The following is a 15,635-nucleotide window of genomic DNA, read 5'->3' on the forward strand; positions in this document are numbered from 1 at the left end:
ATGCAGAGCACAAATTCCGAGTATGGGTCACCATACTTGGCTGAATGTCACTTCACTATTTCACATAAATTCAGTTATTTTGTGCTTTCTACTCAAAACAATTATGAAAAAAGCATCACAGTTTAAAATATAATAATTACAAATAAATTAAACAGCAAAACTGTTTTCAACATTGATAAGAAATGTTTCTTGAGCACCAAATCAGGAACCATGAATTGAACAGTAACTATGAATTAACAGATGTATTCCCTCTTTCAGGTATAAACTAAATGACAATGTCAACCGTATGAGAAAGCTATAATGTGCAGCCACAATGTTATAGTGCTGGAGTGGGTTTTCAGGGAATTGCTATGTGGTCTCTGTAATATTCTGGTCTTTAGATATGTGAATGTACTGGGGCAATGTTCAGTGTGCTTGATCCTGACAGCCCAGCTCACCTGAAGTGATTGACCACATTGGTCACACTGAGAAATGACAGTACAAAGGATCCAGGCCGGCGGTCGCTTTCCCTGATGAGGTAGCTGCCCGGTACCCGAGCCTGACGCAGTCGCTCTTCTGCAATGGTTCTGTCCAACATTCCATGGTACCATCTGAAAGAAAGCAAGCACAGATGACGGAAGTTAGTCGACAGCAAATCAGATTTTAGTGTCTTCCTCTATTTGGTCCATCAGCATTAATTTTAAAGCAGCCCTGAATGTTTGAAAATGCTGAAGTAGGTCTTTTTGAAAGGCTCTTTTTGGCCTGCTAACATAATCAAGCCTATATTTAGTACATTCTATTCCAAAGCACTTTGCAGATTTGAGAAAAACCTTTGCTATGATTCAGTAACTGAGAAAAAAAAAAGAATCTGGCAGAGATTGCATTAGAATTATTATTTTTTATTATTTGAGTTTTTAAAAAGAAAAGCATGCAGGCTGCCCTCTCACTCAACAGAGATATGACAGAGCTCCGGACGCAGAATTTCTCTTGACAAAAACTCATGCGGAAATATCCAAAGTGAAATAATGCTCTAAAAAAGGAGCCTCAGCACAGCGAGAAAATGTAAAAAGCTTTTACTGCAGAGCCTCAGCCATCAAAAACATGGAGCTCTCTAAATTAAACAGTAGCTTTTCTAACAACTCCGCTTAATTTTTCAGAGATTTTCAATCCCTGTAGAAAAAAAACACTCTTTTGATTGATTTGATTGATTTGACTGATTTTAGTGTTTTGCAACAGTCAAGACAGACAGTAAAAGACAAGAGCTGAGGTTTATTTAGCTTAACCCTACAAAAAGTCTATTAACCATTGTGTCATGTGTCCTTGCCAAGCCAACAAAGCATAAGTGTCCTCTAATAAAAATTCAAAAAGGAAGAGAAAAAAAGAAAAAAGAAAAACCTTCATGGTCCATATGTGCTTACACTATTTAGATTCACTCTGGCTGCAGTTAATGTCATTCAAACAGAAACTAACAGCAAGTCAATTAACACTTCAAACATGACAAAAAATGCACAGTCAATTACAGTACAAAAGTCAGCACATATGTGTGTGTGTTGTTGATGTGGTGGAGAGGAAGTGAATGGAGGAGGTGAGAGATGAGAGTGAGACACAGGAACAACTGTGATATTTTCAGTCTTGCCCATAATGAAATGCCACACTGACTGCAGGCAGCATGCAGCCCTCCCACACTCAAACTCACTGTATTCAGACAGAAGCACAAGTTCTGTTTTATGCTGAATGTCAGTTTTCTGGGGAGATTTTGTAATGTTTTGCGTACAAGAGATGATGCATTTCAACTCTTGACATTTCTGTTGTGCATACTGTGCAATTAAATCAAAGAGAAAATGTAGGTAGGTAGGTGACAGACAGACAGATAGACTAGAAGTTAGCATGACTAGAGGTTGTTGGAGACCAAACATGAATGGGGGGAGAAACATGCTAAATTACATTAAAATAATATTTCAAACTATAACAATGCACATTATACTATAATACAAATCCTTGGTTCTAAAAAGACATCAGTGAATGGAAAGTGGTCCAAAAATATAAGAATTATCAGCCAAAATGTAGTGCTGTGACGGTCCCAAGTGCACCTTATAGCACATATTATGCAGTTTGAAAAGTAAAAAAATGATAATTTACAAATGAGAATCACACTTGGTCATGTAAACTATTGGCCCATTTTATCAAGCACAGTGATAAAGAGCACAGGCATAATTTGCACACTACAGGCTTAACTAGGCTAAGCTCATCCCCCATCTCTATTAATTTATTGAATATGCAGGCTCTATGAAGCAGTCCTATGGTTAAAACTGCACCGTTAGCAGATGGAGAGTCCCTCATAATTCCCAGAGGCTGGGTTTTCTTCTCAGCGGGACTGCCTCGCAGCTCTGTATGCTATAAAAATGACATCAGTAATACAGGGTTATTAGCACACTAGATAACGTGCTCTATTAAAACTTCCAGTCAAATGATTCACAGGGTCCTGAAAACACAGATGCGTGGAGTGGACGAATGGGGGACTGTGAACCTCGATACTGGCCATGATGAAGACAAGATGATGTACTAGCAAAAGCCTAAGCAACAAAACTTACACACCCTTGAGGTCTGTTCACATCGACAAGCCTTTAAATGGAAATACTGCCCATTACATATCACATGATTTTAGTGATAATGTATCTTACAAATATAAAATGATATTTTAGAATAATATTATCATAAGATAATCACTCCAGTATTTTTCTTTTTCTAATATATCATTTTATATTAACTATTATTTTTATATTTTATTTATAAAATACTGTTAGGTTTGGGGTTTTTCAAAACTCACCTATGCTAACCAATGCTGTTAAAACAGAAATATTATTCAACTGTCAATTATCGAACTAAATTTTTGTGGAAATTCTGTGGATTTTTTTCTGGATCCTTTGATGGATAGAAAGTTCAGCATGCATGTTCAAAACATCAGCATGCATGTTAAATCTAAATCTTTTGTAATCATTTTTGTCTTTACTATCACTTTTGATCATTTGAATGCATCCTCGCTGAATAAAAGTTAGGGGTGTAATGGTACACAAACATGACGGTTCAGAACGTACCTTGATCTTGATGTCACGGTTCGGTACGTTTCGGTACAGCAAGGGGAAAAACAATTTTTTTTTTTTAAATAAATTAAATAGTGGTTTACTGAACAAATTGCTCTCTCTTTAAATAAATTCACCTACTATATATATATATATATATATATATATATATATATATATATATATATATATATATATATATATATATATATATATATATATATATATATATATATATATATATATATATATATATATAAAATATAGATAAAGATCTAACTCAACTTATGCTCTAAACTATAGTGAGCCCTTTACATTACTATAAAGTTACAATTAACAACTTAAATTGTATTACCAAAATAATTAACACTCAACTTAAAAAAATATATGCAAACATGTAAATTGCACATAATGCAGTTTTTAAAAATTTAAAAATTTGTTGTTGAAATATAACCTTTAGACAGCATTTATATGTGATCGGACATTGCCAAAACAGCATTCATTGTTTGAATTTTCGGAATAAAATGGACATCACTAAAAAAAAATGACTTTGTTTCTTTTTAAAAGTAACAGTATAAACTGGAAGTTTAAACTGAAGTTCCGCTCATGCATTTGTTCGGAATGCATGCGTACTGAGCCGAATAACCTGTACTGAAACATTTCGATATGAATACGTGTACACCCCTAATAAAAGTTATTTTCTTTCAATAAAAATAAAATAAAATAAAATAAACGTTAATGCTTTATTTTAAGGACCAATTCTCATGATTAACAGTTGCTTATTAGCATGCATATTATAGTATATTGGCTGTTTTTTAGTACTTATTAGGGACATATCAGTGCTTTATTCTGCATGACCATATTCTAGATCCCTTAACCCTACTCAATACCTACACTTAACAACTACCTTACTAACTATTAATAAGCAAAACAATAATAGTTCATATGTGTTCCCTAATGTAAAGTGCTACCAAATAAACTTACACCAAACTTTTGAAAGGTAATTTACACACGCACACACACTCTGTAATGTCAATGAATTTCTTCACTCCATGTCTGAAATGCTGTACTGAGGTGAATTAATGTCATTTTATTAAAAAGGTTAATCGACATTTAACTTGTTAACTTCCTTCATAGCACTGGAGTTCAGCTCCTAAAATGTCAAAGCCAATAACATGGCCTATGGGTAAACAACAGATCCCTCTGCACATCCAGATGGGATAAAGACAAGATCATCGTCCTGAGGAATGTCAGATCATGTCAGAGCTTGATCTCTAGCTGGTGCCTTCAATGAATAGAAACCATGAAGTCAAAATAGCAAATTACATCATAGTCTGTTTTCCTCAAAGGAAACTGATACTTGGATTAAATTAGCTGACGAGTGTACTCTGCCAAGCGTCCAGTGGCTTGTGTGGTGTACTTGACAAGGTGCAGGTGAAAGTCTCATATCCACTTATGTGACTACTAGACTACATAATGGACTACACTGATGAATCACTCAATACAAAGCCTGACAGCCTTTCTGGTTTGGTTCTTGGATTTCTGCGAAGGATCAAAAGTGATTTAAAGATGAAAGTTTGAATTTTAAAATAAAGTTTTGCTGAGCTAAATTGAGACTTCAAGACATACGAAATACTAAAGGACTACCAAAAGAAGGGAATTTAAATATGACTTACAGCAATTATTAAGTTTTACAGTATCTTACAGCAAATTTGTCTTTAAAAACAGCTATATTGAAGACACAAGGAAATAATTGGAAATAATTGGAAGAAATGTATTTTAGAACTCTCAAAATTAATGTGTAGGTCTGTTTTTTCCATCAGATTTGTAATTTATTATTAATTACAATAATTAGATTTTATTTCAATGGTTTAATAAAATTGTAATACTCAAAAAACAACCAATTAATGAAGACATAAAACTTACAAATACAGCATTAAAGAAAATACAATAATAGGTACTATATTATTGTAACATTTGTAATAATATATTAAATTATTTTTCCCCCAGTAATTATTGGTTAGTCTGTTTTAATTTCTTATCAAAACATGCATATTTGTAATGGACTTCATATTTAAAAAGAAGTCTTTTTGCAGTATAATATTCATAGATGCTGGTCCATATCGTGATTTCATAAAAATTAAATTTTTACGACTGAATTCCACAATTTCGTACATATTTTCCGCATCCCGGAAATCATATGGCCCTAAATGTGTTTCTCAGATAAACCATCATCTCAACTACTGGATTAGATGACAACTAATTCATCACAGCTAAAATATGAGCTTGAATTGGAATATCTACGTCAGATCTGCAGAATAAACAAAATATCATTTAGGATAGGTTTCTTAAAAACTGTGCTATAAACATAATTTCTCAATATAAAATTAAGCAAGAGCAGGAATCAACGAGAACTGATGCTTCACCTTTAACTTCTCAATAATAATTACCCTCTCGTGCAATAATCTGCCTATTTTTCAGTAAAGGTCAAACGCCAAGTGCCCTTAAAGGAAACATCTTCAACACACTCTGATCTCGAGAGCTCTGCAGCTACACATTTGCATTTGAGATGACTAATCCCAATAGATATCGAGCTTGACTGCGAAAGGCTGTTGCCTAAAACCTGATTCATGCAAAAGCAGAGGAACAGGAAGTATGCTGAGGAGGACAGTTGACACCTTTTCAATAACACTCAAACCACTCACATGCCTTGACACTCATTGCACTTTCTGTGCCTCGCCGTAATGGAAATCAGCTGATATATGCAGCACTGCGGACAAAAATAAATGATTACAACCACAGACAGCAGCGGGTCATCAGCAACTTCATTCACAGCCTTGACAGTTGGGAGCTCTGTATTATGCACAAGTTAACCATGTGTTCGTTAGCCCACAAACAGGACATTATAATGACACTTCACAAGAAAATCACAGGCAGTTGCTCATTTGACTGCAAAATTAACCCAAAAAGAGAGTGAATGTTTCAGCACTCAGGCACTTAAACATCAGAATTAAGCACAAACCTCTCAACAATGGCTGCATTTTTTGATCCATACTAGCCTTTTGAATCGTTCACCAAAAATGCCATGAAAAGATACCACAGAAACAGGGCAATATGGATTCATCTTCATCACTGGCTCACTGAAGACAGGACATGACCTTTTTGCGGTTAGTCCATGCCAGCTATCAGCAAGGGAGTTGGACCTCTCAATTTACAACAGTTCATCTTGGAGGAAGTGAGGGCAGAGTGGGCTTGTTGTAGACTTGATTGAAGGGTCATATTCACTCTCTAAAGCTCTCTTAAGTAGCTATTTCAACACATCCGTCTCTCTTGATGGGTCTTCTTGACTACATCAAAAACTCCTCTGAAGATGTCATGTCACCGCTCATCAGCATGACAGCGTACTAAAATTGCATCGCCCTGTACACAAAGAGGACACCAAAAGGCCTGATGCTCTCCACCTGAACTGCAGAAAAACACCCACCCACTGTTGGAAAAACTCCCTGAAAGTTTGAAACTAATGAATATTCAACTTTGCCCTCAAATGGTTTGAAACATTCATAAAGAAGAAAACGCATCACTAATTTAACAACTCTTAGTACATGCACTATGTAACCATGCTGAACAGCAAATTCAAGCATTTAACATCTTTCCAGAGACAATCACTTTTCATTTGAAATAAGACACTGTATTTTACTGACTAAACATTTATGATTATACTAAAAGTCAAATTATAACAAATATAAAAAAAATACAAAACTTTAAATATCAATACAATGTATATAAAATAACATAAAAATACAGTAAATTACAATATATTAAAATGCAGGAGAAATATTTTGGCCAAATAATAAATCAGTGTGAAATCGGGCTGGGCGATAAAGCTCTAAGGGGTCATGAACTGAGAAGTCAAAATTCCCTTGATCTTTTGACATGAGGTCATTGTACTATAAAAACATCCTGTAAGATTCAAAATTCAAAACTTTCTTTGTTAGTCTAAAAACAGCTTATGTCGAAGCCAATCTGCCAAAACACCAGGTTGTGGAATGTGCCTTTATGACGTAATAGTGTAATAATGTCGCATCACACAAGTGTGAGTAACTGTTTTTATAATGTGGTCACTATTGCTTTGTCTGTAATTACAGATCGTTTGATAAGTATTTATGTGTTTTTAACCTAAAACACAGCAGCGTCCATCTCTGAAGGACTGTCAAACATACACAACTGTTAGTCAATCATAGCAGTGTGTGTTTACTTCTGAGTCTACAATCCACCACACCTATTTAAACTTCTGATGAGGGGGTCAAAACAGGACAGGAAATAGCCTTGTACTTCTACATTATGATGTTTTTTTTATGCAAAAGTCTTGATAACATTATAAGTGGACCTCAGAGAACAGTACAAAATAATAAAAAGGCAGTTCATTACCCCTTTAAAAATAATAATAATTCAATTTGCACAAATTAGTTTTTTAGTTTTTCAAAGGAAAATTCTATATTTAATCCTTTTAATTTATGGACACAAAACATTACAAGAAACATGCATATCTTATAAATGAAAAATGCCATTCTTCCATTACATTTTCGAGTGATGAAGATGAAACAAAGTGATTTACAAAAATTAACCGAAAGAACCAACTCGATGCTGCTTATTGTAAGTCAGAGATTATATTTAAGCATCTGTCTTAATGCAAATTCACTGTAAATAGATCACGAATGTGCAATAAATTAGCCAGCTCTGGCAAGAACTGGGCTTATCAATTTTAATAAAAGCATAGAAGTGTTTTCCTTAATATTATTAATAATAAGTGAACGTAACTGATTTAGCAAAATCGAAAATAAGGAAGTCCTTCGAGCCATATTCTGCCAAAGTCTGAGCTCTGAATGGCAGAAAAATTATAACTTGTGTCCCACTTACGCTGAATTCATCCTCTGCTGCATCCTCCTGGGCTGTCCGGCTCGATCTCACTCATTCACAAAGTAATCCTGCTCTGCTGCCGAGTCGCCGGGGTCTGTCTCACCAGACAAACCTCCCAGCTAGTTGTTGCCATGTCCCAGAAAACCTGCTGTTTGAGCGCACTCACCACACAGCTCTTTAAGTCACAGAGTGGGGGGGGGGGTTCCACCTCACATACATTTGCACTGTCTTAGCTGATGTCCACAAGTGAAATAATCCACACTGGTTATCACTCCTTTGAGGGCACAATTTAACTATGAAATACTGGAGAATGTAGATTTGCCTTTTATGTCTTTGATCTGTCAGGCACTCAAATAATGCAAAGTATGAAACGGATCGGCGAAAGAGAGCAGGCGGGACGTGAAGGGAGGGGACAAATGGAATGCAAGATACTAAAAGCAGTGGGAGGACACAACTTGACCACACTCCTATTGTTCATTGTGTCTGTAAATAATATTAGAGTATTCAATTTTGGGTAAACTATTTCCTTGAGCAGGATTTATGGATCTCACACCCTCCAAATTCAAACTTGTGTATTCCATTCCTGCCAAAATAAAAACGTCACAGTCTGTAAATGAGCAAACTCGGCAGGTCAGAACATCAGTAATCCACTGGTTTGCTCAACAGCCAACCATTCTACAAAGTGCCTGGATTAGCGATGTCATTTTTTTTAGAAGTTTCCACACTGGAAAAAAGGTGGAGATGAACAGGGTCTGTGTCACAGTATGTTAGAGTCAGCACACGGGGACTGTCCTCTGCCAGATGGATGACTAAAGAGCCCATATTCAGCAAGCAGTTACTGTGCGGTAGGAGCCGAAAGGGGGTCACTCAAAGGATGGATTAAACATCCTCAAAGTGCTGTATGCTGAGCCATGAATCTGCTGCTATCTGCATCTTTTTCAAAGAAAATATTGTTAGTGCCTAAATGTAAATCAGAAAACTTTACGTTGTGATTTTACATCTTATTGAAGGTAAATGAACTCTTATTTTAAACAACAGCCCTGCTCCAAAACCTAATGAAGAAATAATGAAGAAAACTGGTCCAAACTTAGTAAAGTTGGTCCAAAAGTTAAATAACATAACGTCACAAATATCCTTTGCAGGGATGATAATCACAGACTTCAGGGAGACAAGCTCGGTGAAAAATTAAATCCAAGAGAGTGGATCATGCAGCAAAATTGTGAGTTAAAAACACTTATAATTAATAGCATTCCTTTTATATTAAAAACAGATATTTTACCAAATATTTGTTTATGCTATTGAAATGTACACACCAACAATAACGTATTGCTTTGTTAATTTTGCACTGCCTTCACTTAAATAAATAAAAGTTTCTCTTGCTCTTAGTGTGACATACAGAGTATGAGACATAATTATCCTTGTGTGACAAAAACCTTAACATTTCCAAAAATTGGCTGATTATTCAGCTTTCACAATATATTGCTTTTTCTTTTTTGTCTTTAGATAATCCATATAAGAGCTGAGCTTTTATAGCATTAGACCATTTATAATGGGGAAAAACATCCCATCAGCTTGGTCTACATGACCTACATTCTTCTAAAGAGAAATCAATAGATGTCCAGAAACAGCCAGTGAATGTTCTTAAACGTGCAATAGCTGAATATATCCTGGTGCTCAGATGTCTTAAAACATGGAACAAGGAGGTGGTTAAAAGTTAATGCAGAAGACTTTAATTTAGAGATAGTTAAACACAATCCTTGTCAAATAAAACTGCTGCTTTAACTAAACCCAAAAGGTAATGAACAGTCAAAAACAATGAATTAGATAAGTTGTTCAAGACTTTTCTCGAGCATATTTCCAGCAGTTTCTGCAGTTCTGTTGTGCCACTTGGCATTCCAAAGTCCCTGTATTTCTCAAAAAAAGGCAATAAAAGGCACAATATGTAAATTTTCGCTGGTAGAGGTCGCATTTTCAAAACATTTACAAAGACGGAGCTTGATGACACCATGAAGGAGAGGGGAATGATGGGAGATTTCGTTTGCATCATCCAGAGATGTCTAAATCATGGTCATGGATGTTAAGTAGGTTTTTTTTTTTTGTATAGTAAACTATACAGAGAAAGTGAGCAAACAACATTAACACTGTCAAGGAACAGTATGACTTAAGTCTAGCATGAGTTTAAAGGAGCATTTCACCCGTGGGAACATTGATCTTCATTGAAAGTGGTTCATATATGTAGTTGAAATCTATTAAAACTTTCGAATTTGGTGCCTTATTAGTAGTTATTAATAGTTATTACAGAAAGTAACTAGGGCTCATTTGTATGGAAAACCACAACTCCCACAATGCAACACATTTGCACAGCTCCACAAGCCACTCCCACTAATCCAGAACACCGCTGTTAGGCTGTTAGACGATATTGTCTACAAGACATTGAGGACACAGTTAGCGATGTATGGTATTTACGTGCCACAGTAGTAAACAATGCCACAGTAAGCTTTTTGTGCATTAAAAAAGGTACTGCACAAACAGTTTACAGTTGACGTTACGTAACTTATTAACCGGGAATCATTTCGTGATAATGCTTGAAGAAATTGTGTACATTTCACGAAATGAATAATAAATTAAATTGAAACACTTATTTTACAGTTAGACGTCCATTTGTCCCTGCAGGCTTCGGCTGGCGTTTCCAGTTTACCTTCGGAATTCTGAAGTATTTCTCCAGGACGCCTCTGTCCATATGCGGGGCGAAACTAGGATGGTTCACAACGCAAACATCCGTGTCCTTGTCTGCCTCAGACATTTCTTCGAGGAGAAATTGGCATCTTTCAAATTCTTGCAGCAGACGGACTCGAGCTCTGTGTCCGTAGGCGCACAACGAGAGCACAGGCACCACCAGTCCACACCAGCTCGAGCACGCCCGGGCTCCTCGGACGCGACAGGCAGGTCTCCGGCCTCGGCTGCAGCCGCCGCCTCCTGTTCCTCCTCTGCGCTATATTGTGGCTCGTATAGATAGTTTCGAGCAACAGACTTTGAAAATCCTCTTCTTCCGTATCATGAGTTGTTCCTCCAGCCATTCTCGTAAATCTGACTCCATAAGCGCTTGTTAGCTTAGCTACATAGCTTCCAAACAAGATGGCGGATTTTCATTTTCGTTTCTGTAAGTTTAGTCCCACCCACTGATCTGTAATAGGCCTGTAGGGTGAGTGGGTCCCATCCCCTGGAATAATAATAAGCTAGTGTCTGTAGTCTCTACACTTTTCAATGAATTTTGACTTCCTGCTTATTATGACGCAAAATGACGATTTTTACGTCATAATAAGCAGGAAGTAAAACACTTAAATCCTTATTTCTCCCACCTCAGGGAAAAACAAAGGAAAAATCCATGATCATTATAATATATGACTGGGTTTCTAACAATACAAAGCTAAATGCAAATGGGTGAAGTGATCCTTTAAGTACTCTCAGAAATCTCAGTAAAGCTGTCTATACACTGTTGATGGATGAATATCCTACTTACATCATACGTACATCTGCACTTTTTTGTTTAGGATGAGGGAATTCATGAGAGCAGAATTCAGTCAGCGAGTGTACGCACTGAACAACAAAACTCCAGTGTTTCAGCGATGACTCATCTGAACAGCTCTGATTGGCTGCTGCATTCATAAACTCGACGGACTTGTCTGTGATTGGTTATGAAGCACAACACTGTAAAAACACAGAAAGTTCAACACTGAGCAGATCTAATTTTAATGCTGCAGTCAACACTAAGCAGCATTTATGTCCACGTGTGTTGCCATAGTTTCTAAAAGCAGAAACTGATAGCACGGATATTATGTCATTGATAGGCGACAATGAACAGGGATAAGTCATTATTTAAAACTGGAATTTCTCTGGATGTACAAATCCTTTGAAACTTTTGGGATAATGTAAGTACACAACTGCATGAAATATATATCACACTTTGCAAGCGTTTTTTTGGATATTGTATTACAAATATCCTACATACTGTGCCTTTAACCAGCATGGGAGCTCAATTAGCCCTTGACTCAGAGTGAGTTTGTTGTACAACTTCTGATCTAGCAGACACAAGATGCATCGCTGTTGATCTCCAAATACATCTCTCTCTTCCTCTCTTTCCAGCTCTTGAGGGAAACTGTTTAAGACGCAAAATCCTTTCTAATCTTCATGGAAACAAAAATCAACCTGCTCTTTCTCCACAGAGCTGTTTGTCTGCGTTTAAGGCCTGGTCCTGCTCTTCATGTGCTGTTTTTTTGTCTTTTTTAAACGGTAAAAAGCATCTCTGAAATATTTATTTAGCTTCTGGCATCATTGTTTATGAATGAAATTCACAGCAGATAGACGTGAATGATTGTGGCTGTCTTCTGTGCGCAACTAAACACTAACTTTAGTCACACATTCTGACACACAGCACCGCATCCAACCCAGAAAATGTGCACCATGTTGTGCTGCTATTCAACCTACCACTGTAAGAAAACATTGAAACAACTGCCTCCGTTTAAAAGAAAATTGATAGTGGATCAGGAATGATAAAATCAAGAGAATATGTTGCTATACACGATATACAAGTCATGCACTGCCTTCACAAGAAGTAGGGTTCATTTTGGTGTCAGAATATATACCAAAAATAAAACAAGCCAGCAAGTTGTTAATGTCACCTGCATCTCATGAGACACCCGCATACTTCCTCTTCTCTGCTAAAGACATGCCCTGAGTCATAAGCCGACACTGGCTTCTATTATGTCACAGCCTAAGTCATTTTGAGCAGATGAGGGCTGAAATGTGAATAATACCTCATCGTGGTGCAAATTCAGCAATCGCTGAGTGCATGTGATAACATAAGTTTATGGAGCACCTCTGGTACATTGTAGGTGCATCAGAAAGCAACACTGTCCAGCCTTATAGGCGAACAAGTCTGTCAGAGTAAATAATCTGGAAGCTCTGAGGAAACTTTCTTCATAAATGGGTCACCAGTCTACGGCAAAAGTGTATCTCAAGAACTAACAACTGTATGCAGCAGAGCGGCAATGCACAAATCACAAATAAAACTACCGTGGCATCACTTCTATGAATTTGGGCATTTTCTCATTTGTAGTATATGCAGCACTAATAAAAAATAAATAAATAAAAATAAAATTCTGAAAAGATATAATATTGATGAAAGCCTATGATATTGAAAGCCAAAATAAATCACCCTCTATTTTCTGTGACAACTTGCAGCACTTTCAAAGAAACCACTGACAACCAACAGGAAATGATATCTGAACTCTCATTGCGAGACACTTGATTCACTTTTTTTTTTTTTTTTTTTTTTGCTTTAAAGATGGAATAAGAGCTGCTGTCAAGTCTCTTATTAAAATTTTTTAAATATTTTAAATATTGAACACTGACAATAGTTTTTTGTATTTTTGATGAGCTGAAACAACTGCGCACTATATAAAACTTCAGGCCTGATTATAAACCCGCTCAAGCAACCAAAGATATGAGAGAGCTACAATAAATTACACACTATCATTTAGCTTTATGTGATACAGGCCTGACATTTTTCATTACAATCAGATACTGATCTTGTCACCAATATGATAATGGATGACACAGAAAGCAATCAAAATCATTTATCAGAAACTGCGGTTTCACAATGTGTGTGGAAGGAAGGTCTAGACACACCGAAGACATTCACAAAAACCATATTATTGCAATGCATAGGTCAAAACCCTACTCTACGACTAAAAAACGTATGCAGTGGCAGAACACAGTGAAAAAACTTGAAACCAGGCTATATATATCTCATTAGGAAAAGTTGTAAAGTTATATGGATAACCCATAACTAAATAGCACAGCTTCGGAATACATAACCGCACATTCTGCAATATGAGGAAGTAAAATATATCATATGAAAGTCACCACAATGACTTAATAATAGTATCTGTTAAACATAAATAATATGCATATAAACAGATACATGTGCTAGTTATCATGAATGCTTGTCAACGGTCTCAAAATCTAGTAAGCTTTACTGTCCAAAGTGTAACGGAAAAATAAAAACGTTACAGTAAAAATCTAGCTAATACCTGGTTAAATGCAAGTTACTTTACAATATACAGTAAACAAAAACAAATAAAAAATGGTAACAGTAAAGAGTTAAGAGTTATTTACACTGGATTGCTGTAAGTTAAAGGGAAAAAATGTAAAAGCCTGCATTTTTGGTAATCGACCCATTAGAGGTAGATAGCTAACTGCTTTTTGAGACACAGCCATTAACAGGACTGCAACCGTCCCATGTTAGAAGTGCTTTCATGAATTCCTAACAGAAATGATACATGTGTACGAGAAGAATTCTTACTGATTGGTGGGCGGCGCTGAGAGGGGGAAAACAACCTCCTCTTCCTCATATTCTGGCCCATCCTGTTGATCACTTTCATCCACACTGCCTTGCGGCCCGATTTCAGACTGCGGAGGGGGCAGCGGTAAAGGTGGGAAGAGCGTGGGCCCGTCGGTGGGCGACATCCTGCTGCTGCCCGGCCCATCCGAGGAGGGGGACTCGCAGCCGGCCGCTGCAGAAGCAGCAGTTCTCCCCGTGAGGTCCTCTCCTCCAGCGCTCGGGTAGATCATCATGTCAGGGTCCGTCACCCGTGCTCGCTCGGGGTTGCTGTAATGGAGAAAGTGAGTCGAGTCGGGGCCTCTGCTGCCGTCCGATCCCCTGTCCTCGCCCCTCACCTCCATACAGAAATCAAGAAGACAGCCTGAGCGTCTTCTCCAACTCTATTAAATCTTCTTCTCCTTCCAGTCTTTTAAAGCGACGGGAGAAAGTTTCCTTGAGGAGAGAGGAAAAGAGCACTCTCACTCACACACACACACACACACACACACACACACACACACACACATACATACATAAGCGGCTAACACATGAGTTTAGGTCTTCATTGTTTCCTGAGTTTCACCAAGAGAAGAAGGGCTTTTCTGAAATAATACAGGTTAAATGTCCGTGTTAAGAAGAGGATGGTGTACCGAGGCCCTGGTTCGGTCTGGTGTCAGTTGTGGGCTTTTATTGTCAGTCTTTCGGGGTTGTTATTTTGTTTCCAGTGAGTTCAGAAAACGCGCCGATCTGTTACTTTGGACGCTTCGCAGATGATCATGGACGTCCGACACGCTTCTCCTTATGCGATTCCGCGCAAAGAGTGCGTTAAAGTGTATTCTTCAGCCGTTAATGGTATTTTTTCTCGAGATTGCTGGACTGGTGAAACATTTGCCACAGCTGCTCCCAGTCCCACTCCTCACTCTGTGCGTCTGCGTCCCCGCTCATGCGCAGACCAGGCTAGCAGATCACCGAACTGATGCATTCACATCAGTGAGCTCGGCAATCGTATATCATTTATATCAGCGTAATGATTTATGTACATCAACAGTTTGTCATTTTAACATAGGTTAATATTGACTATAGTTGCGTTGTGCTAATAAACTAGTTGTTTTGTGAGATCATACCGCAGATGAGTAATGGTTTCCGCACGTGTGTGTGTGTGTGTGTGTTCAGATTCTTTTTTTGTAGTCACTGTAACTATTTGTGTGGCATTTCAGTTCCCTGCCTGTCATACACAGATCATTGCTGTTTTTACATAAACAGATATGTATGCTCTG

The 15,635-nt window shown here is 37.3% G+C and overlaps 1 protein-coding gene across 3 annotated transcripts in view; it reads right to left on the minus strand.

The window, feature by feature from the left end:
* LOC132139039 (ras GTPase-activating protein 1-like) overlaps window positions 1-15,326 on the minus strand; it is a 35,376-nt gene extending 20,050 nt beyond the window's left edge. For 2 of the 3 annotated variants that reach the window (XM_059547724.1, XM_059547722.1), the window contains exons 1-2: window positions 14,341-15,326; window positions 438-590 (exon numbers count right to left, since the gene is read on the minus strand). In XM_059547724.1, coding sequence (XP_059403707.1) covers window positions 438-590; window positions 14,341-14,720 — 533 coding nt within the window. In that variant the 5' untranslated portion in view covers window positions 14,721-15,326. The remainder of the gene's footprint in view (window positions 1-437; window positions 591-14,340) is intronic. The other variant, XM_059547725.1, reaches the window with a different exon arrangement.
* Between the last annotated feature and the right edge of the window lie 309 nt (window positions 15,327-15,635).

The sequence above is a fragment of the Carassius carassius genome, chromosome 4 (genome assembly GCF_963082965.1).
Source record: "Carassius carassius chromosome 4, fCarCar2.1, whole genome shotgun sequence".
Taxonomy (NCBI): Eukaryota; Metazoa; Chordata; class Actinopteri; order Cypriniformes; family Cyprinidae; genus Carassius; species Carassius carassius.